The sequence below is a fragment of the Tasmannia lanceolata genome, unplaced genomic scaffold (genome assembly GCF_043159265.1).
Source record: "Tasmannia lanceolata isolate RefF3 unplaced genomic scaffold, GAP_Taslan_0.1 ptg000008l, whole genome shotgun sequence".
Taxonomy (NCBI): Eukaryota; Viridiplantae; Streptophyta; class Magnoliopsida; order Canellales; family Winteraceae; genus Tasmannia; species Tasmannia lanceolata.
The window spans coordinates 64,708,792-64,730,929 of NW_027518685.1; the positions used below are offsets into that span (position 1 = coordinate 64,708,792).

Sequence of the window (22,138 nt, forward strand, 5' to 3'; positions counted from 1 at the left end):
CACCTTCTTCTCCACTTTTCCATCGGCCGGCCACCTCTTCTTCTTCCCCAATCACCATTTTCTCCGGCGGAAACCCACCTCCACCACCACACCATCCTCCTCCTCTGCAAACCCCTAATCCAAACCCATCCTCTTCTCCGACCGTTCGAGACTCCACCCCCAATCGGAAATCCGATTACCACCATCCCCGTCTCCGGCGACTCTCACCATTCTCCTCACCCTCAAACACATTTCCATTATCTTCTTCTCCCGGAAACCCACCGGAATCCGGTTGGACACCATTAAATCCGACCAAACCCACTCCATTCCCACCACCATCAGTCACCTCCTATTTTCTCTGCAAATTCGGCAACCCCTCTTCCAACCTCGGCCACCGGAATCCAACCACCGGAATCCTGCACCACCATCATCTTCTCCATCAAATCCCCTCCACTCCAGCCTTCTTCCACCCTCCAAACCCTCTCCCATCTCCATCTTCCATTTCCCATCTCCACAGATTCCGGCAATTCGCCGGAATCCAACCGAACCCCCTCTCTGCAATTTGCAACCACCATCGGCCACCACCTCCATCAAACCCCCAAACCCACTACCATCAACCCATTTCCGGCAAACCCTCTTCTCCACCTATCTCATCGTCACCTCTGCATCAGCCGCCGTCCCCAGCACCATTCCCAACTCCGGTCGGAATCCGGCCACCCACCACGGAATCCGGCTGCATCATTCACAACCGCTGTCACCTTCACCTCCCCCCTCTTTAGCAGGTAACAATCTGTGATCTCTCAGCTCATTTCTATTCCCTTGATTTTCAGTTAGAATTTGATGCTTTTTGCAAGGACCCAGTTGGGTTTTCTTTGTTGTTCTAATTTTGTTTCTTTTTCTGATTTTAACAAGGATTTGATGCCTTTAGGGTTTCCGTTAACCCCCGTTTCGGAAAAATTCTGCTTTTGTCTCTGTTAGAACCCGAATCCAGTACCACCCCTTTCCATTCTTGTGAATTTGAGCAGAATTTGATGCTTTTAGAGTTTTTGTAGATACCCATTGTGGGAAGTTTCCAAAAGGATGTCTGTTCCTTGTCCTCTTTTTTGTTGTTGGTGGTTCTAATTTGAAGCTTCAAAAATTCTTATACTTTTGGGGTTACTGTAGAAATCATTGCTTTCATTATCTGGTATCATACCTTATAATCTGGTTTTGGAACATAGGAATTCAAACCTGGTTTAACCAAATTCATGAGTTTAGGGGTTCCATGTCAGTAGTTGGCTATGAACTGTTTGCATTTTATATGATGAGGTATATGCGGATAACTGTGAGGTCTTGAGGCATAGGGAGCATATCTTTGATTTAGACTCTTTACATTTGTTTATGTGGTTCCAAATATTATTCGGTTTTACATTTTATCCTTGGAGCTATCTTTTGTTTGAGTAAAAATATGAGGCTTGCTTTTAGAAACTCGTTCTTTTTCCTGTTCATAATTCTTATGAGTTGCATTATCTTGTGACAATGTTTCGAAGAGAGTTTGATTATGTGATTACTTGGTTGAGTACAGGCGGAGTTAAATCATTTGTTTGTCTTATCTCAGCCGGCCGCCCCCTGTATATAGAAAATGACAAATGAGTTAGGGTGTAGAACCAGGTTTCTAGGATTAGTAAGCTAAGCTTGGTAATGTTCGCTTTCATCTGAGATTTCTCATTCGGTTTGGATTAGTTATCGACGTTTGATATCTCCTTCGGCTTGTTGGAATCTTCTTCTCATGTGGGGCGATGAAGGCGCTAGCCCAAGCCCATCTTTAGGGGACTCGCTCAATCCAAGTAGCGCTCCCCTCTTTTGTTTAGTAGGCCTACCCACTTTTTTGGATTTCTTTTAACCCTTTTTTTTTTTTTAAAAAAAAGAAACCTTCTCTGGGCAATGATAAGGTTACTTGGAGCCTGTCTTTGTGTTTTGTAGCTCACCGTTTTTGCACTTGAATTTGCACAAGTTGATTTCCCCTGTTATGCACCAAAAATTTATAAATATCAGAAATATCATTGCATGCATTTGTATAATTTGTTGAAAATTTAAGCTTCTTCTTTTATGTTAAGTTTTTGAGTTAGGTTCTGAAGATGAATGGACTGTTCAGGTGAGACTATCTTGAAAGCTTATCATTTTTTATTATTATTATTTCATTAGGCTACCCAGCGGCTGGTCTGGGCTAATTATTTTTTATATAAATAAATTGTTTAATTGAAGAAGGAAATCAGATGACTACTCTATTCGATGTTATCGACATGAGTACTGTTTGATTTCAAGGCGGTTTGTAGAAATATTATCATGTGTATTATGATATCAGATGATTACTTTAGCATCATCTGATTTCATCCCCATATTGGGGTGGTGTTTGTGGTTGGGCATAGAAGTGTTTGATATTGTTTTTCTTTTATTTTATTAGGCTATCCAGCGGCTGGTCTGGACTAATTAATGTTGTTTATTATTTTATGATTGCTATAGATTGTGTATTTTTTTTTTTATTGAAATTTCTTCTTTGCTCAGCACTTGATTTATTTTTATAAGAATGGATTTGAAATTTGCGATTATCTGGTAGCCTTTTCTTCTCTCTTTGATAGACTAACACAGTCTTATGGATTTTCTGTTAAATTTCTTTAGATAACTAGAATCCCCTCTCATTGCGAGGGCGATGAAGGCGCTAGCCGCCCAAGCCCATCCTTAGGGGACTTGCTCAGTCCAAGTAGCATACCCCTCCTTTGTATATAGGAGACTTGTCCAGTCTCATTCTCTTGCTAAACCTCCTCTTTGTGCGTCGTTTGGTTTTGGGAGAACACCTTACTCGGCTTGGCAGCATACCCCTACCCTTATGGGTATTGGGTTGCACATTTGTTGCACCCTTCGGCTAGGTAGCTGTCCGGCCCGGCTGGGTGTTTTTACCTTTGCCAAATATGCACAAGGTCTCTTATTCCTTTTAGACCCGCCCGGTCTCATTCTCTTCCTAAACCTCCTCTTTGTGCGTTGTTTGGTTTTGGGAGAACACCTTACTCGGCTTGGCAGCATACCCCTACCCTTATGGGTATTGGGTTGCACATTTGTTGCACCCTAGGGCTAGGTAGCTGTCCGGCCCGGCCGGGTGTTTCACCTTTGCCAAATATGCACAAGGTCTCTTATTCCTTTTAGACCCGCCCGGTCTCATTCTCTTCCTAAACCTCCTCTTTGTGCGTTGTTTGGTTTTGGGAGAACACCTTACTCGGCTTGGCAGCATACCCCTACCCTTATGGGTATTGGGTTGCACATTTGTTGCACCCTAGGGCTAGGTAGCTGTCCGGCCCGGCTGGGTGTTTCACCTTTGCCAACTATGCACAGGGTCTTTTATTCCTTTTTACTTGTGAGCTTCTCCTTATTCGATAGTCCATTCGCATAGGAGTCAGCCCTGGTTAGAGAGTCTTTAACTCATTCATAGTGTTATTAGAGTCTCTGACTCATTTGTACTTCCTCCCTAGTGTTATTAGTTAGGAGTTTTTTTCCATTAGAGACTAACTCAGTCATATAAGAGCCTTCCCTGCTTAGGATCTTAGATTGTTTTCTCTGTTCTTGGGGCACTATCTTTCTTGTTGTGGTTTGTCTCTTTGAGACGCCAGTTTCTTGTTGTGGATCGTCTCTTTGAGACCTTTGTTGCTTGTTTGGGGTTTCCCCTTTTTGCTTTAAGGCTTTGCCTTAGTTTATGGTATTACTTGCGTGTTTCCTTTAAGATTGAAAGCATTTAAAGGTCTTGAGCATTGGAAAAGCTTTAAAATCCAAAAAACATTAGAAATTTAAATCTCAAAAACATTTGAAAACTTTAAAAATATCAAAAACATTTGAAAAACATAAAAAACCTTTAAAAATCTTAAGTGTTGAGTGTTTCTTTTAGAAGCGTAGTAGGCGAGTTCGATTTTCGAACTACGTTGGCTTGATCCTCTTCCACGAGGTACGTAGTGCAGCTTGGGATCTTCATCCCAAGTCCAGCCAAACTTTGTAAATAAAAAATGCTTTAACCCTTCAACTTTAAAACCTTGTTTTTAACACAAATCTTCCTCTAGAGTTAGGAGTTTGTCCTAGATAGAGAGTTTTAGAGTTAGGAGTTCGTCTTTGATTTGTTGTGTGCTTGTTTGTGTTTGTTTTAGAGTTAGGGGTTTGTCCTAGCTAGGAGTGCCTCCGTCCGGTTAGTTGGCGATTCACATCGCCGACTGATGACTAGGTCTTGGATACGTTAGCAATCCTATTGTTTTCCTTAGGGCATACAGCCTAGTTACACGTAGGTTGTAGGAACCACCTGCATTAGCTTAAGGCTAACTTGCATTTAGTTAGGGCATATAGGGTGTCCTAAAATCTACAATTCACTGGAATTTAAATAATCGTTCAAGAAGCTTTAATAATTAGTCCGGTCTTTTAGATCGAGTCTAAGATAGAGGTCTAGGTGTCTAAGGCATCCTAGCTTAGAATAGACGCGAAGAACTACGTTGCCTTGATTCTCGTGGAGGCGGGGATACGTAGGCTTCTTTGGATGAATACCAGACCATCCGAGGACTCGGGCTTAATCATTTAGAGTCTTAGGATTTATTGTGTTGTTATATTGTGTATTTTGTTGTGTTTTCTTATTTTCTTGTGCAGACCCTATACCTTTAGCTGTAGCATGCATGTGTTCGTCCACCAGAACTTAGACACCTGTTAGGCCTGTCACTCATAACCTAGTTGTCATTAGGTGACATTTATTTCGGTTCTTTTGTGTGTGCTTATTTTCATCTCCGAGACATGCATGATTAGATAGACGTTTTCTCGGAGAGGTGTGTTCCCATTTCATATGATTTTCGCCCAAAACTCTTCGAGGTTAATAATAAATGGCATAAGAGACCAAGTGTTCGCACTCGGGCGAATTGGGGGCGCTCTTCGGACCTTCTCCATTCGTCATCAGGCACGGACCTTCTGTATCTCTGGTTATCCATTGCAAACAGAGCATTTGTTTTGGTTCCATGGCGTGTCCATGGATGGCGACTCTGAGTTATTTTTAGGTACATCTCGGTTTCGAGCCTTGGCTCCTGATCAGGATGTATCTCATTCGTTTTTGTATCGCCACTCATGCTATGCTGTGAGGGTGGCATCCGTTTCGAGAGTTCCTTGGTAGAGCTCTCTTCCGTTGTGGAGATCTTTGAGGATTGCTGTGGGGATCTCGCGTCCTTCGGCACCGTCCTCGGATCGGGGTCCACACTAACCCCGTTGCGAAAGAAAATAATCTTCCCCGGCTTGATCTTGTTGATGCGAGCATAGGCTTGAATAAGCTCCAAACACATCTCACCAAGCTTCTGTATTTTCACAGTGCAATGGGGCTGTGAGCAGATCCTAGCAGCATACTGGTTTACAGCTGGCCAGTTCATGCTGGCCACAACAGAAGCAATTGATGGGCTTGAAGTGTTAAAACCACTAGGGTGGATGACATCGACACCAATGAAGATAACATGGCGATCATCATCGAGATGAGGGAGGCGATTAAAGAGCCCAATGGGGCTGCCCCCAACTTTGGAACTGATCGTGAGGGCGAGGTCAGTGAGGTATGGGTATTTGTGCTGGTTTGTGAGGTAGCTCACACAGCACTGGGTTTTGATTCCAATCTCTGTCTCACAAATTCGCTTGATAATCTTGTACCCATTGTGGTGCTCTGCCATCACACAGATAAGAATCTGCAATCGTCTCTCCGCACGCTTATGAACATAGGTAAGGAGTCCATAGAGTTGATTGTCGTTGGAAAGCACGTTCATATTTGATGGATGGTAAAACAGAGGAGTCTCTACCATCTGGATACCGAGTTTGTTGCATCTTCGGGCAAGATATTTAGGAAATGATTGAAAAATTGGTTTGTGCCTCCTACATGTGGGATTTTGGCTGAAGTCAAGGACTGCCCATCGCTCGATTTTCCTTCCATTCAGAACTTTGTTATTAAGGAGGTTCCATTGGCCATCTCCTTGAGGAGGTTTCAAATTGGGTTGTTTGAGAACCCGGGTGGTCACTTCTGTCATTTCTTGTGTCATTTTCCTGCTCACAGCAATACCAAAATGTTGGGCAATCTCTCCCCTATTTAAAAAAATTAGGAGAACAAGAAAATTGTTAGGTAAATGAAAATTAAGAATTATTTCTATAACAAGTGAGATTCGTGAATTGCAGATTACAGAAATGGTTAGAAGATAGAGAAGGTCTACTAGAATATAAGATCATATATAAGCCAATATCATTCCTTACGAAAAAGAATCAAATAATGACAAAAGGAAAAAAATTCAAATAGGTTATATTAAAGTGTTATGTCCATACCCACGCGGTCCATCACTTGCAGTAACCACATCCATTCCTTGTAGTATCTCCCGCAGGATTGATGGTTGAATCCCTTCATAGAGCTTTCTGTGCTCTAGAGAATTTAATGGCTTTATAGTAAAAGCATAAGTATGAGGACTGATATCCTCTCCTTTGGACACTGTCACTTTGAATCTACCAGTTGGTAGTTCTACCGCACTGTGGATGTTCTTCTTGCCATCATAGGCTATGGCTGAACTTGGAAACTGTGTAGGGTATACAGAAAATAACTTGTTCGCTACCATAAGCGCATCCGATTTGGAAACATTAGTATTGGGTCTGAACGGTTCCTCAAGTTTGATGTCAATATCATAGTGATAGATGATCATTTCAGGGTTGAACTTGATCTCTGTTAATTAGATAGATAAATCAGCTAATCTTGTAAAGTCATGAATCAAAATTCGAAAACTAATGTGGCAATGACAGTTTCAACTAATGTATAAGGCATAACAAGGGCCATTGAAATAAAAATTAGAGTTCAATAAAGAAAAAAAGATACTTCTTATTTGCGAATTTTTTTTGTCTTCAAATATTTTTATCCAAAGAAAATTTGAAAAATACAAAAAATTCAACCAAGAAAAAAAAGAAAAAGAAAAAAATGATTTTATTCACATATGTTGTGTTGTGTGTATTACATTAAAATTTAGTCTGAAATAAAATAGAGAAAAATCAGAACTCAAAAAATAAAATCTAATTAAACAAGGAGATAAGAAAAGTAGAAAAATGAAAGAAAAGTAGAAATTAAATACTTTTTTAATGTAAATTTCTTTGTTGCTAATAAATATCTTACGCAAGTAAATTTCATTAATAGCTTATGGATAAAAATTTCTCTATAGTTAATAAATACTTGCATTTTAAAGTCCCTATTCCTACTCATAAAAACTTAATCCTAAAGTCAAGTGTGGTTTTCCTGCAACTATTAATCCCAAAACGCCCCGACTATTTTTCATAAAATCCATCACATTGCAAATTTCCAATCCTAATCATAACATCATATATATATATATATAATGTGGGACTCTGGGGTTGTGCCACGTGGCAACCCCTCTTTCCACGGGAATTTCAAAAGCTTTGTTTACCCGTGTGTATCTATTCTCTTCCCTAATTACTCTCCATCAATATAGCACAAAATCTCAATTTCTATGCAACCCCTCTTTCCACGGGAATTTCAAAAAAAAATTTACTTCCATGTGTATCTATTCTCTTCCATAATTATTCTCCATAAATATAGCACAAAATCTCAATTTCTATATCTATACAAAATCTCAATTTCTATAGCACAAAATCTCAATTTCTATATAAAATTGAGATTTTGTATAGATATGATGAATACTATCAATTGAAAAATCCCAACTGTTGAGAGAGAATAGAGAGAATAGAAAAGTGAGTTAGGGCTTTCTCCCCCTCACTAGTTTATTTATATACTAAAGAGAAGAGTACAATTACTGTAATGCCCATGGGCATATTCTCACACTCCCCCTCAAGCTGGAATGTATAAGTTAATACATTCCTAGCTTGTTACAAATGTCACTCAACTTTGCTTTACTCAAAGGTTTTGCGAACATGTCGGCTAACTGTTCTGCGGAATGAGTGAATACATTATATATCTCCCCTTTCTGAATTCTCTGACGAATGAAATGACAGTCGACCTCGATGTGTTTCGTCCGCTCATGAAAGACTGGATTTGTTGTAATATAGATGGCAGCCCTATTGTCACAATACAACTGTGAAGGCAAAGGAAGCCTAATACCGATCTCAGACAAGAGAGACCTCAACCAAATGATCTCTATACTGGTATGAGACATTGCTCTATATTCTGCCTCAGCACTTGACTTTGTAATGACGTCCTGCTTTTTACTTTTCCATGAGACCAGATTGCCTCCCACAAAGGTACAGTACCCTGTATTTGATCTCCTATCAGCAGGAGATCCAGCCCAATCAGCATCAGAGAACCCCTCAATGCGCATATGACCATGACGTTTGAATAGTAAACCCTTTCCTGGTGCACCCTTCAGATACTTGAGAATTTGAATTACAGCACTCCAATGTGAAGTGCGAGGAGAGGTCATGTACTGACTAACCACTCCAACAGCGTAGGATATATCAGGACGAGTAACTGTAAGGTATATGAGCTTACCTTCCAGCCTCCTATACTTACCAAGATCCTACAACAATTCACCCTCGTCTGGAACTTTACATTTGGATCCATAGGTGCAGACACAGGTTTTACGCCAAGATTCCCTGTTTCCTCCAACAAATCCAAAACATACTTCCTCTGTGATAGAGATAACCCACTAGAGGAGTATGCTACTTCTATCCCAAGGAAGTATCTGAGGCGCCCCAAGTCTTTCATCAACGTATACAATCAACATAATGCATCCTGCTGAGGACTGATGGCTGCATACGGAATGATCCACGGCACACTGTTTGAGGCCAAACCTCATAACTAGGGGTGTAAACAAGCCGAGCCGAGCCGAGCTTGGCCAGGCTCGCGAGCCTGCCTTATCGAGCTCGGATTATATTAAATTCACACCCCTCATCTTCCCTGGACAGCCCTATCTAGTGTAATTTCACTACTCTTTTTACACTACGGGGGGTGGTCCAAGTAACAAATGGGGTTCCAAAAAGAAGTGACATATTTTGCCTCCCCCTTTCACTCCCTGGACAACCCTTTGTGTATATATTAATATATAATATAAATATTTAAATATATTAAATTCTTAACGAGCCTTAACGAGCCGATCCGAGCCTGGCCTAACTCGGGCTCGGCTCGTTAAGCTTAATGAGCCTGGCCAGCCGGCTCAGCTCGGCTCGTTAAGGATTCGAGCCGAGCTCGAGCGAGCTTCAGACCCCGAGCCAAAATTGACACCCTTACTCATAATTGCCTCATTAAATCTGCCAAACCATGCATGTGGAGATTGTTTCAACCTTAGTTGTAAATTCCGTTCAGGTGGCCATTCCGTTTTGGCCACCGGAACGGAATTCCGGTGGGATTCCGGTCATTCTGGTGCATTCCGTTCGAAACTTTTCGGTCACACAAAAAATATTAAAAAATATGAGAAAAATCCCAAAAAATAAAAAAATCAATAGAAAAGGATAAAAAACTAATAAATACTCTAAAATATGTGTCCTAAAAGGCATATTCATTACTTAAACACTTAAAGTCTTACACAAGTCCAACTGATAGTTTGATACATGTAAAAACATAAAAAAATAAGAGATCATGAAAGTGAAACATAGACAATAGCTAGTAGCAACAACTCTCAGTCATCATAACCCGGATGATCATACTCAATGTCGTTTTTGTCGTCGTCCCCGGCCCCAACCACAACAGTAGGTACTTCAAGATTTTCCCCCCAATGTCTTCCGGCATGAAAAATGACATCGTCTTCTTCCGCAACCCAATCCATCATTAGATCCAGATGGTCTATGCTCAAAGGGTCACTAGTGGTAGATGATTTCCTTCACAAGTCCCTGAAAAGGAGAACATTAAGTTTAATGTCAAAGGTTAAACCTAAAAGCTTAAAGAGATGAGGTAAGAGTTGAAAACATTACATTACGTTGTAAACTTTTATCGAAACTTAAGGTTGTAATGGACAAACACCAACCATCCAATCTCTAGTGCTCCAACCTATTTTTCTTTGCGGAGTGAATGTGTTTGAAGGTGCTCCAGTTCTTTTCACACCCAGTCGCACTGCAGGTCTGACTGAGAATTTTGATTGCAAAGCTCTGTAATTCTTCCACGTCACCTCCGAATTGATTCCATCATGCAACTGTAAAGTAACAAATAGTAAAGCATTATTTGCTGAGAAACTGAAAGTTAAAATGAATTAAACTTAATTAAACAAACAACTCAAATATACCTGGTCCCAACTTTATTCGGTTGCGGATTGCAAGCTTCATTCCAAACATACCCTTAGCCTCTCGATAATCCTCAATTTGACTGGTGATGAGTTCGTGTGTACCTTCATCAGGGTTAAGAAAATATCCTGCTGCATGGAGGGGATTGTGGAGTTGCCTATCCCATCTTTGGTCGATGATCCTCCAGATGGGCATGTGAATCTACTGATCTCATAAAACATACAACATTTTACCTTTAAGAGGTTTATATTCATTATTAATTTAATGCATGCGACGACTCCCCAAGGCAATCCAGCTCCTCATAGCTTGTTACCTTGCCTCCAATACGTTCCGCTACCCTCGTCTAGAGGTAGTGGGCATGAAGGACTTTTTACGATGTGCTTAATAGCCACTCCGCTTCTTGATATCATGGTCTAAGAGGATGCATTTACCGCAAAAGGGGTACGTGTTAACTTTTTATGTGAAAAAGTTTTTTTGTAATTTAAACTTACAATGGAGTGTTTTTATGGTCATTGTGTTTGTCCATTTTATTTTTTGGGATTGAGACTTGCTTTATGCTTTTGGGCTTCCCTCCAAAAGGACTAAAGTTTTGAGAAAACTTTAGTCCTAGATGAGAAGTGTGAGAGGGTGAGAGTGGCAATATATATACTTTCCCTCTCTTAGCCTTGTGAATGAGCAAGAGGTCATGGGGGACTTACGCGCACGGATAGCCCACTTGGGTCCGGCGGGCTTTTGATCTTACCACACACGCGCGCCGCCCGGCCTGGCTCGGCTCGGCCGCGCGCGTGGGCCCGACCTTCTTATTTTCCTTTTGTTAAGATTTTCTTTTTCCTTTAAATTTTAATCTCATCCTTTTAGTTACCGTTTGAGGAGCGATTTCCGTGTGGGGAAGTGGACCGTTTGAAAACGTCTTTTACGCAATAATGGGTGCGACGTTTCAACTTAACGGATCCTTCCTTATCTCTAAAAATTCATTTTTTGAGAAAAGAATCCTTCGGGAAAAAGACTTCATTTTTCTCTCGTTTCTTCTTTCTGCCCTTTGCGATCTATCTGTTTTTCCTCCAAATTTTTCGACCGAGGCATCAGGCTCACATAGGCAAGTTCGATAGGCTTTGGGCTGCGTGAGTGCACACCCCGGAAGCGAAAGTCGTTGTATCCTGGAGGCATACGCCGTGAAGCCCATCTGCACTGTTGACCCGTCATAGTGGAGGCGAGATTTGTCTCAAGGACAGCAAATTTTAATCCGTGCCTCGACTCAATAAGTTCTTATTTTCTTATATTCTATTTACAGATCTATTTACGCTACTGGTCTATTGCATCTGCCAATTCGATTTCTTCGTTAAGGTATTGCTGCTTTTGCCATTAATCCCTAAATTCAGAAATACATAGTTCTAACAGTGCGCTAAAACCCAAGGCCGGCTTGGAATTTGATTATTCCTGGATGACTCATTGCTCCGCCCAATCCACCAAATTATTTTCCCAATGCCTTTGTTTCTTATCAATTTTACTGGCATATCATCCATATCTCTTTTTTTTCAATATCCTAAAGATATTTTTAGCAATTTTCTTACTTCTCACATTTTTTTTTTCCTTTAATAAGGAATCATAACATTCATCTTTTGTAAGCTACTGGCATAGCATCCATTTTCAATATTTGCATGCTATTAATATAACCAAACACGAGAGCGAGATGCATATTAATAAGAAACAATCATCTTAACTACCTCATTAGCATAAACAATTCTATGTCTACTAAGAATTTTCATTGCATGCATATAAATCAATCATTGCTTAAGAGTACAAGTTTAGGGCACCGTCACCTACCTTAATTACTTGTGGTGTGAGAGTGAGAAATCCTTAATGTTAGAGGACACAGTCGAATGTGCTACCAAATATGGATCAAAAAGTATTTGTAAAGCACACAATCTTCTTCTTTTCCTCTTCTTTTCTTCTTTTTACTCTCCTTTCTCTCTCTTTCTTCACGGTTTTTGGACGTGCAAAAGTAGGGTTTCAAAAGCCCATGTTTGGGGTTTTTAATGGCTAATAAGTTTTGTACTTAAAGTGGGTTTCCCAATTAGATTTAATGTTAAAGGTTAGTTTCTTAATCCAAGTCTTCCACAATTAGCAAGAGTCCATCTTTATTAAAACTCTCTAAGGGTGTACTTATCAAATTTAACAACTAAACTAAAGTTTTTAAATAAAATAAAAACCAAAAAATTGCCTAATAAGACAAAACTCGTAACTATGCCTAACCCTGACAAAAAAGGGTCATAACTTGCTCAAATCACCTCCGAATCGCTAAATCTTGGGTCCGTTGAATAGGTATTCGAAATATCCATATACCGGGACAAAAATCATGTCGAACGGACAAGATTTGATACCCTAAAAATTTGTTATACTAAAAAACACGAAAATATACTGTGATTTTTGGTCTAAGGATCTACGGTCCAGATTTAATTAAGGTTATTAACTTTCTAGGCCCATGTGGCCGGGTCTTTACAACTTTCTAGGCCCGTTTGACGCCGGGTCTTTACATTTCCTGAGGTGACAAACTGACGAGGACAACTTCCCCTAAGCAACATATCCTGGAGGTTGCTCCGTATACACCTCTTCGAGGAGGTCGCCATGAAGAAATGCATTCTTCACATCCAATTGGTGAAGATGCCAGCCATTATTGACGGCCAAGGACAGCAAAATCCGCACTGAAGGTATCTTCGCAACTAGGAAAAATGTCTCATTATAGTCAACGCCAAAAGTCTGAGTGTAGCCCTTTGCCACGAGACGAGCCTTGAGTCGCTCAACAGTGCCATCAGGTAGATATTTAATGGAGAAGACCCAGCGGCAACCAACAGGTCGGGCCCCAGCAGGTAGAGTAACCAGATCCCACGTATGGTTAGAATGCAGAGCACACATCTCAAGGTCCATGGCAACTCGCCATCCTGGGTGATTAAGAGCCTCATCCAAAGACTGTGGTAACACAACAGAAGACATAGAGAGTATGAAGCTTTTGAAAGTGGGAGTTAGACGATCATAAGAAACAAAATTAGAGATAGGATGGGCAGTTGAATGAGAACGAGTCCTGAAAGTAATGGCGAGGAGTTTACCTGAGTAGAGGATGGTGGAATCTCTGCTTGTGAGGACGATCTCTCGGGGTGAGGCGGCTGTGTTTGCTTACCGTGTTGTTGGCGACGTTGATACTGAAATTTAATAGGTGGAGGAGCGACACTGGGAATACAGGAATCGACTTGACCAGGTGGACAAGTAGAAGGAGATGGTAAAGGAGCAGTTGAAGTATCCTGAAGATGTGGAAGAGAAATGGACACCTCAGATTCCATATTGGACAAGAGTGGAACTGAGCTACGAGCGAAGAAGGGTTCGGATTCAAAGAGCGTAACATCGGCTGATACAAACCATCGGCGCAGACGGGGACTGTAGCACCGATAGCCCTTCTGGGTACGAGAGTATCCCAGAAAGATACATTGTTCTGATCGAGGGTCGAGTTTATCCCGATCAGGGCTCAGATGATGAACAAAGCATACCCAGCAAAAAATAGGAGGCGTAAGAGGAAATTGGTCCTGTCGTGGGTATAACATATGATATGGAGAATCACCATTCAACACAGGAGACGAAAGACGATTTTCCAAAAAACAAGCAGTGAGAATGGCGTCAGACCAAAAGGTTTTAGGGACTTGCATCTGAAAAAGTAGTGTACGAGCAACCTCAAGAAGGTAACGAAGTTTCCTTTCAGCGATGCTATTCTGTTGCGACGTGTAGGCATAGGATGATTGATGGGTAATGCCATGAGAGGAAAGGTAGTCCTAAAAACCATCAGTAGAAGAGAAAAATTCACGCGCATTGTCAGTGCAGGCATTTAAGACAACAATCAAATTGATTATTTATTTCAGCGTGTAAATTTCTAAAAGCAGAGAAGACTTGAGATCGATCTTTTAGTAAGGACACCCAGGTCATGCGTGATAATCATCAATACAGACTATAAAATATTTGAATCCATTATTTGACGCGACCCTAGAAGGTCCCCATACATCAGAATGAATAAGCTGAAATAGACTATCGACTCGAATAACGACTCGGAAAGGGAAAGACACTCTGTGAGGCTTCCCGAGTTCACAAGACTGGCACTGAAATGGAGAAACAGAAGCAGAAACTAAAGATGTATGCGGGAGGCGCTGAAGTGATGGGTGACGAAGTCGACAGTGCCACTGGAAGGCATCCACTAAACTATGTAAAGCTGTAGAATAAGAAGGACTGCAGTAAAGGCGGAAAAGTCCGTCCACCTCACGTCCCGATCCAATCGTCCTCCCAGTCGAAAGATCCTGAAAAACACAGTAAAAAGGATAAAATGAGATAGAGCAAGCAAGGTGCTTCGTAATTTGACTTACAAACAATAAACTAAAGGGAGACATAGGGACACACAAGACAGATGATAGTGGAAGGTGAGGTGAAGGACAAGTGGTCCCAATACCAGTAATGGGTGTAGTGGAACCATCAGCTAAAGTAATGGACTGGAGATCAGATGAAAATGATCGAAAGGATGAGTTGAGACGAGTTACTAGTCATATGATTTGAGGCTTGTGAGTCAATAATCCAGGATCCTAAGCTAGAGAGTAAGGTCGTAGGTGAACTACCTAGCTGGGCGAAGCCTGCAGGGGCCTGGGAGGCACTCTGTCGAAGGCGCTGTATTTCCTCATAATCTGCCCTCGTAAAAGTGAATGGATCATCAACAGAAGTAGAGCAAGGAGCAGGAGGCGTTGTATCAGTCTGGCCAGCAGTGGTAAGATGTGCTGAACGTGGCGGTTGAAGCTCTGGATGTAGCGTGTAGCAAGTCTCAATCATGTGACCATCACGTTGGCAGTGGGTACAATAAGGGGTCCACGCCCACCACCAACACAGCCACCACCACGGCCACCACCACCACGGCCACGGCCACGAGAAAAAGAACCACCACCCCTGGGAGGCCGAGTACTACCATCATATGTCGCGAGGGCAGAACTGTCAGAAGGAAGTTTGGAGGGAGTCTCTCCAAGGCACTGCTGAGTGCGAGAGTAGTTGCGCAACGACGGAATCTGGCCAGACCCGAGAATCCGATGACGCGGGTGAATAAACTCAGGGCCAAGGCTCTCAAGGTAGTGCACAACTCGAATCTGTTCCCGTTGACAGCGGAGAACATTAGGAAGATGTCAAGCTGGTGACATAAGGAAATGAACTGCCCATAATGAGCCTCAAGAGACATGTCACCACAACACAGACGCATCCACTCAGAGTAAGCGGAGCAGATACGGGTGAGGTTCTCAACTCTAGAGTAGGTCACAGCAGTGTGATCCCAGACCTCCTTCGCAGTCGGGAGGAGTATCATGGTAGAATAGATGGCAGGTGTCATACTCTGCCATAGAAGACTCTGAATCAACGCATCTTCATGTTCCCAGCGAGTATAAGAAAGATCCTTTGGCGGAGGAGGATCCTGACGAAAAAAACTGACTTTACCCCGTCCAAGGAGGTAAGTCTTAACTGCAACTTTCCATGGTAAATAGTTGGTGCCATCAAACTTTGCAATGTTCAACTGTAGATAAGAACTCTCTACAATTGCCAAAGGAGGATGAGACGAGGAAGAGGTAGCCGAGGGTGTTGGAATCGCACTGGCATCTGTGGTCATGCCAAGTGACGGATCTACAATGACAGGGGGTTCCATAAGGACGACAAGAGTCTGGAAAGATGATATACCAACAATCAACGGCTACAAAGAGAGGAAAAAAAGAGGGAGATCAACGGACAACCAATTAATCAAGGAGAGGGGTCATATCGCGGCCTCACGAGCCAAGGACAAAGATGGACCATAGAGAAGATGAGAAGAGACCGCGAACTGGGAGATGAAGAACAAAGAGTCTAATTTAGCGCATCAAAGGGAAATAGAAAAATAGGGTTTTATGTATTTTTAATGAAAAAAAAAATTTGGTGGCGTGGGGTATGGTTGTTGGAGAAGCGAGGTGTGGGGGAGATGAGGGCTGGATGGAAGGGCGGGGGGCTGGACGGAAGGGGGTAAGGCGTGGGGGGCTGGTTTGAAGGGGGGGAGGGCGGGAGGGGCTGGACGGAAGGGGAGGTGAGGGGAGGAGAGGGGCGAGGGTGAGAGAGGGGAGCGGGGGGGCTGGACGAAGGGAGGAGAGGGGGCGGGGGGACTGGAGGGGGTGGGGGAGGGCGGGAGGGCCTGGACGGAAGGGGAGGGGAGGGGTGAGGCTGGGAGAGGCTGGGGTAGAGGGGAGCAGGCATGTGGGTGAGAGGAGGGGGTTAGGGTTAGCGATGGAGAGAGGGAGAAAGATAAGGGAGGAGGTTAGGGTTAGGGTTGATGGAGAAGATGGAGAAGATGGAGGCTAAGGGTATCCCTGGGATCAGAAACCCTAGGGCTCTGATACCATGTTGAGAGAGAATAGAGAGAAGAAAAAAGTGAGTTAGGGCTTTCTCCCCCTCACTAGTTTATTTATATACTAAAGAGAAGAGTACAATTACTGTAATGCCTATGGGCTTATTCTAACACCTACAAAATAGTAATTGATACTAAACGTATATCTATCATAAATATCCACTTAGAATTTCGTATCCTATTGGTTCACAAATGGCTCTTTCCATTATTTATGCAATAAAATCGATTTCAAGTGAAAGTCGAAATGTCCCGTAAACCTCCTAAAAATAGTGTGGATGGAGATTCCAAAAAATTTCAATGCTATCTTTGTAAAACGATTACTATTTCTCTCCCTATAGTTTAGGAAACCTCCTGCTCTCTCCAAATATGATAAATATTATCAATTGAAAAATCCCTACAAAATAGTAATTGATGAAATTAACGCATTGAAAGTATTCGTTTCCAAAACGTATAGAGTATTTCAAAAGCATTTTATATTTATTAATGGATATTTAACGCAATTAACGCACTGAGACTATTCGTTTCAAAAGCTCCGTGTTAGAAACACCTTCTAAATAGATTCTTCCTCCTCTATCTTGCTTCACACCGATTTAGGGCTTCTCCGCTCTGTAGACACCCCATTTTGTTTTGTTTTAATCAACAAATAAATTAGTGTGTTAAATCCATGTGAGAACCCCCTCTATCATTGATTTATATGTTTTAGGTCATTAATATCTTGATCTGACTTTACGGATCATCAATCGGGACAAAATAAGCTAGGGTCACTTCATAGCCCGGACCCTGATTCCATTCCGAGACCCGATTTCCGTAAATCGTTAGATCAATGGCAGATCATGACCTGGGTCTAACCATCCAAAACCACCTAACCTCTCCTCTCATCCTAACCATTCAAACCTCACCTAACCTCACCTAACCTCTCCTCCCATCATAACCATCCAAACCTCACCTAACCTCACCTAACCTCACCTAACATCACCTAACCTCACCTAACCTTACCTAACCTCACCTAACCTCACCTAACCTCCTATCCCATTCTCCTATAAATACCCTCTCATCTCACCAAAGAAAAGAAGGAAAAAAAAGAAAAGAGGAGAGAACCCCTCTCTTAGAAAATTCAAGCCCTCTCTCTAGACCAAATCCCTCTTCTCCATAAGTTTGCATGGAATATCGTCTACAAAAAGGTATGTCTTTTGGAATTTTATTTTCTTTTCTATATTTGTAGGATTGAATGTTGTTTTGCGTATATTTTGGTTGATGTCATGTTTAATTTTGTACTAGTTTGGCCTTGGTCATGTTCTCACTTATGCTAAATATGATTAATGTGTTAGGGTCATTAGAACCTATTTGCAATGGGATGTTGAAATCATTGGCTTGTTAGGGAATTTAGATTTCTTTTGGGAAAACAATTCATTAAAAATTTTGAACATTTACAAGAAAGAAAACTTGAATTTTACATGAATTATCAAAACCCATTTAATTTGGCTTACAAAACCTCCATCTTTCAATTGATAACAACAGCCCCCACTCCAATTTGATAACAACAGCCCCCACTCAATCTCAAGAACCCAATATCCATACCCCACCTTGCCAAGTAGATAAAAACAACCCCTTTTTCAAACATCCCATTTGAATCTAATCTCAGGCCCATTCAAGCCATTTTTCATATTCACCGTCTTTTAATCACTAAAAAAATAAGAACTATCAAAAGAAAACATGGGGGTGCCAATATCATTCCCGTCATAGTGCTAGCTGTTAGACTTTAAACAGATTTTTCGACCTCTAAACAACAGAATCGTGGGAAATGGTTAACTACAAAGTCGTAGATATTTTCGTGCCGTTTCCAACGAGTATTCGTGCTAGATCAGACAGCGAGCGGTTAAAAAGTTAAGTCCAAAATGGTTGCGGCACACCTTTAGGCATTTCCAGTTTAATGTTGCTGTCCTTTTGTTTGCAACACAAATTCGAACCTCTAAATCACAGATTTACAAACAATGGAGAACTACAAAGTTGTAGCCCTATAAAAGATCTTTCCAACGCATGTTTGTACGTTGAATTTGGCCAAGCGGTTAAAGAGTTACGACAGTTTTAGTGGGCTGCATTTGTCAGATCTTTTAATGGTCAATGGTTTGTCGAATTTGTGCAATTGTCAAAACTTGGTTGTGTTAACGTCATTTTCCAAACCAAAATCGAAAGACATTAATCTAAAGTACATCCAACCTAAAATTAACAAAACTAAAATTCACCCATTTAAAATCCACTGATAAAAATCCGTTAAAAGCCATTAACCAAAAGACCACTAAAAATTTCAAATGAAACTAAAACCTTCTAAATAAACAACTTTAAAAGCTACCAAACACACTAAATACCTTCAGATAATAAAAGCTTCAAGAAAACTCTAAAAGTTTCCACAAACCCAAAAGAATTCGAGATTCCCAAGAGCCGGTGGATTCAAAATTCCTTTAGGAACCCTTAGAGCCCAATTTAGGAACACTGGTGTCGTGTCGTGTCGTGTCTAAGTTTTAGGGAGTCTTAGGTTTTAGGGAGTCCTAGAGTCAGGAGTCCGGCCTCATCACGGACGCTTGCTATGTATAGCAACCGTGCCATAGGTCTAGTTACACTAGTCACCCAATCTTTCCCTAGGACAAGCCTAGTAAACTAGGATGTAAGGCAAACCTGCATTAGTCTAAGGGACCATTTGCATTTAGATGAGAATCATATAGCATCTTAGATGAAATCCTAAGATAATAAAATCTTCAACTTGAATTAAATAACTTCTCCTAAAACTGTTGAAACAGTCAATCCCGTCTAGGTCGGTGTCTTAGTTGAGTTAGGCATATGTAACTTAGCTTAGGTGCACCGAACTACGTCGACTCTGATCCCAGTAAGGCTTGGGTACGTAGGCAGCTTGGATGTCTGATGGCATACCACCCGCGAGTCGGCACCACAAACAAATTGTGGTGTTTTGTATATTAATTTTCTCGTAAATACTTAATCAAATCACTTAGGACTTTCCATGAAATTAGAATTCTAGGAGAACTTTCACTTAGATTGAATCCAGACAAATTAATAAATCAAGATACACATTTAGGATTCTCATTGAAATTAGATCATAGGATGCATGTCACTTAGTTCGCACATTAACATAGAGTTGAATGAGCCATTTAAAATAAATTTAAAAGAGTTAGCTTTTGGAATCGAAGACCGATTATCGGGCAGGAATGGTGCATGTGGCGGATAACTCCCCATACCTTCCATTCTCGTAACCAGGTAGCGAGTCTAGATTTCTGGTTAATTACGGGTCCTAGATCCCACATCTAGGTGGCGACTCTGTCAGTCTCTTTCGTGTGGAATTCGGATTGCCTTAGTGATCCCAAGTTCACAGGAAAGATTAATTCAAATCAACATTAAAATGCACACGCCAATCGCGTGGATACGAGAGACCAAGAGAGAGAGAGCGGCGGCTCGCGCCCCACACCCCTCTCGCGGGATCAGGGTACCACAGTTTGGCGACTCTGCTGGGGATCACCTAACTTCATTAAAATTCCAAAAGATAATTCATTTGAATTTAATTTAACTGGCTCATAAGAACTCTATCTCTTGTATACTTGTCAGATTAGTTTGTCTTGTTTTATTTTCTCATCACATTTTACTCAAACTTAATCTAACAAAACCTGAAGGCATCATAGATCGCGCGAACTTATTGCACACACTTACATCACTTGCATCTAAACCCTTGCATCTCACGTGCACACACGTCCTATTTTAGGAACCCGGAGTGTTATCTAGCATGGTTGACTGGGATTTCATCACCTGGTGCCTCTGTGCTAGAGAAGCATTCCACCCTTAGCCTGGTACCTTTATGGTACGTAAACGGATCTATTGTTCACGTACTGATACGCCGGACACTGGTACAGTATATCGAACATGGATTCGCGCTAAGGGAACTCTTGGCCTTACCCCTAGATTAACCCACACATGCATGTAGTATATGAACACATGTGCATCACATGTGTGAGCCTAGTTTAGGATATCCTACCCATTTGTGTCTAGATTAGACCGTAGTCCATCTTCCAATGGCTACGATCGGTCCTAGGTACACAAACAAAGTCATGAGTTGAGATCCTATCTCCACTCCGCTAGATTAGGATTAGGGTTGATGCCTTCAGGTAACACTGATAAAATGTGAAAAAAAAAAAAAAAAAAAAAAAAAATTTCCCTTTGGGTTAGGATATAAATCCCATAATTTTCAAAGATCTCATAGGATTAGTCATTCATGATCTATCCGTTGAAAGCAATCTTATGCTATCTCATCTAATCTTTTGATCGTGCGTCTTTCGTTCTTCTGTCATACGATTCGATCGTATCTTCATGCCATCCCCTAACTGGCAGATGCAGAATCTCACAATCTTTCGATTATGCGTTCTCATGATCTGATCATGCCTGGTCCAGATAATCCAATCTTGCTTGTACCCCTGGTCTGTTCCTCCTCTAGGGGCTACCTTTTTCAAGATTATTTTGCTAAGTCCTTCAGAGTTCACTCTCAGAATCATTGAGCTAGGGGCATTTCCCTATGCGAATCAGTCATCATTGTCCAAAATTGAAAGTATCAGCCATGATGATGTTCAGAACGAACCAGCCTTCGCCGAGCCTTCAACGCCAAACAGTTGCAGCAGTTAAAGTTTTAGTCACTTACTATTTTATGTTGAGTCAGTCATCATGGTCAGTATAATTGTTGAGTCCGGTCTTACAGTTAAAGGTCAATGCCTAGTCCAGGCAAGTTATCTTCTGTTTCTCTTTCTTATTTAGAGTTGTGAATCGTGAGCATGTTCAGGATAGGTCGTCTGATGTAATAGCTTTTCTTTAAATAAAATTTCAGTCAGTTCCAAAAAGTTCACTTGTGTCTGTTCTTAAGTGTGCTTCTGATCTTAAAATAAGACTCCCTCCTCAAATGAGGACAAAATTGACGAAACTCCACTTGAGTCACAGCAATTACTTGAACGAGAGGAGGAGCGCCAATCCCAACCTTTCAAAGATGAAATTGAAATGATAAACACTGGCACTGAAACTTTGATTCAGTGAATGCCGATTGAAAATACATTACCCTCTAAAGAGTGTGAAGAATTGATAAAATTATTTCAAGAATAAGAAGATTGTCTAGAAAAGCTACAACCGATACCAGGGGCAAGACATAGATGGAAAGCTCAAAGAAAATGAAGAAAGTGAGAAGATATATGCTATACAAGGGGCATAGAGTGGAAACAACTTTCATATTTCCAATCAATGACCTTGGTTCTCAAATTCATAAAGCCAACAAATTCAAGATGAAAAGTTCAAAAGCAAACAATGAAAAGTGATCATCAGATATCGAGAGTACGAATCCATAGATGGAGGATGTCAAAGAACAAGTTTCGCTCTATGAAAGTCAAAAGCACGTATTAGAATCTTGAAAGAAGAAGATCCATTATCTCTTACCTGGAAATGCCG

At 41.3% G+C, this 22,138-nt stretch overlaps 1 protein-coding gene across 1 annotated transcript in view; it reads right to left on the reverse strand.

Moving 5' to 3' along the window:
- Positions 1 to 321: 321 nt before the first annotated feature.
- Positions 322 to 22,138, reverse strand: part of LOC143883160 (protein argonaute 2-like) — a 29,818-nt gene continuing 8,001 nt past the window's right edge. The window contains exons 2-4 of the mRNA XM_077386514.1: positions 6,322 to 6,709; positions 5,232 to 6,087; positions 322 to 624 (exon numbers count right to left, since the gene is read on the reverse strand). Of these exons, the coding sequence (XP_077242629.1) occupies positions 322 to 624; positions 5,232 to 6,087; positions 6,322 to 6,709 (1,547 nt within the window). The remainder of the gene's footprint in view (positions 625 to 5,231; positions 6,088 to 6,321; positions 6,710 to 22,138) is intronic.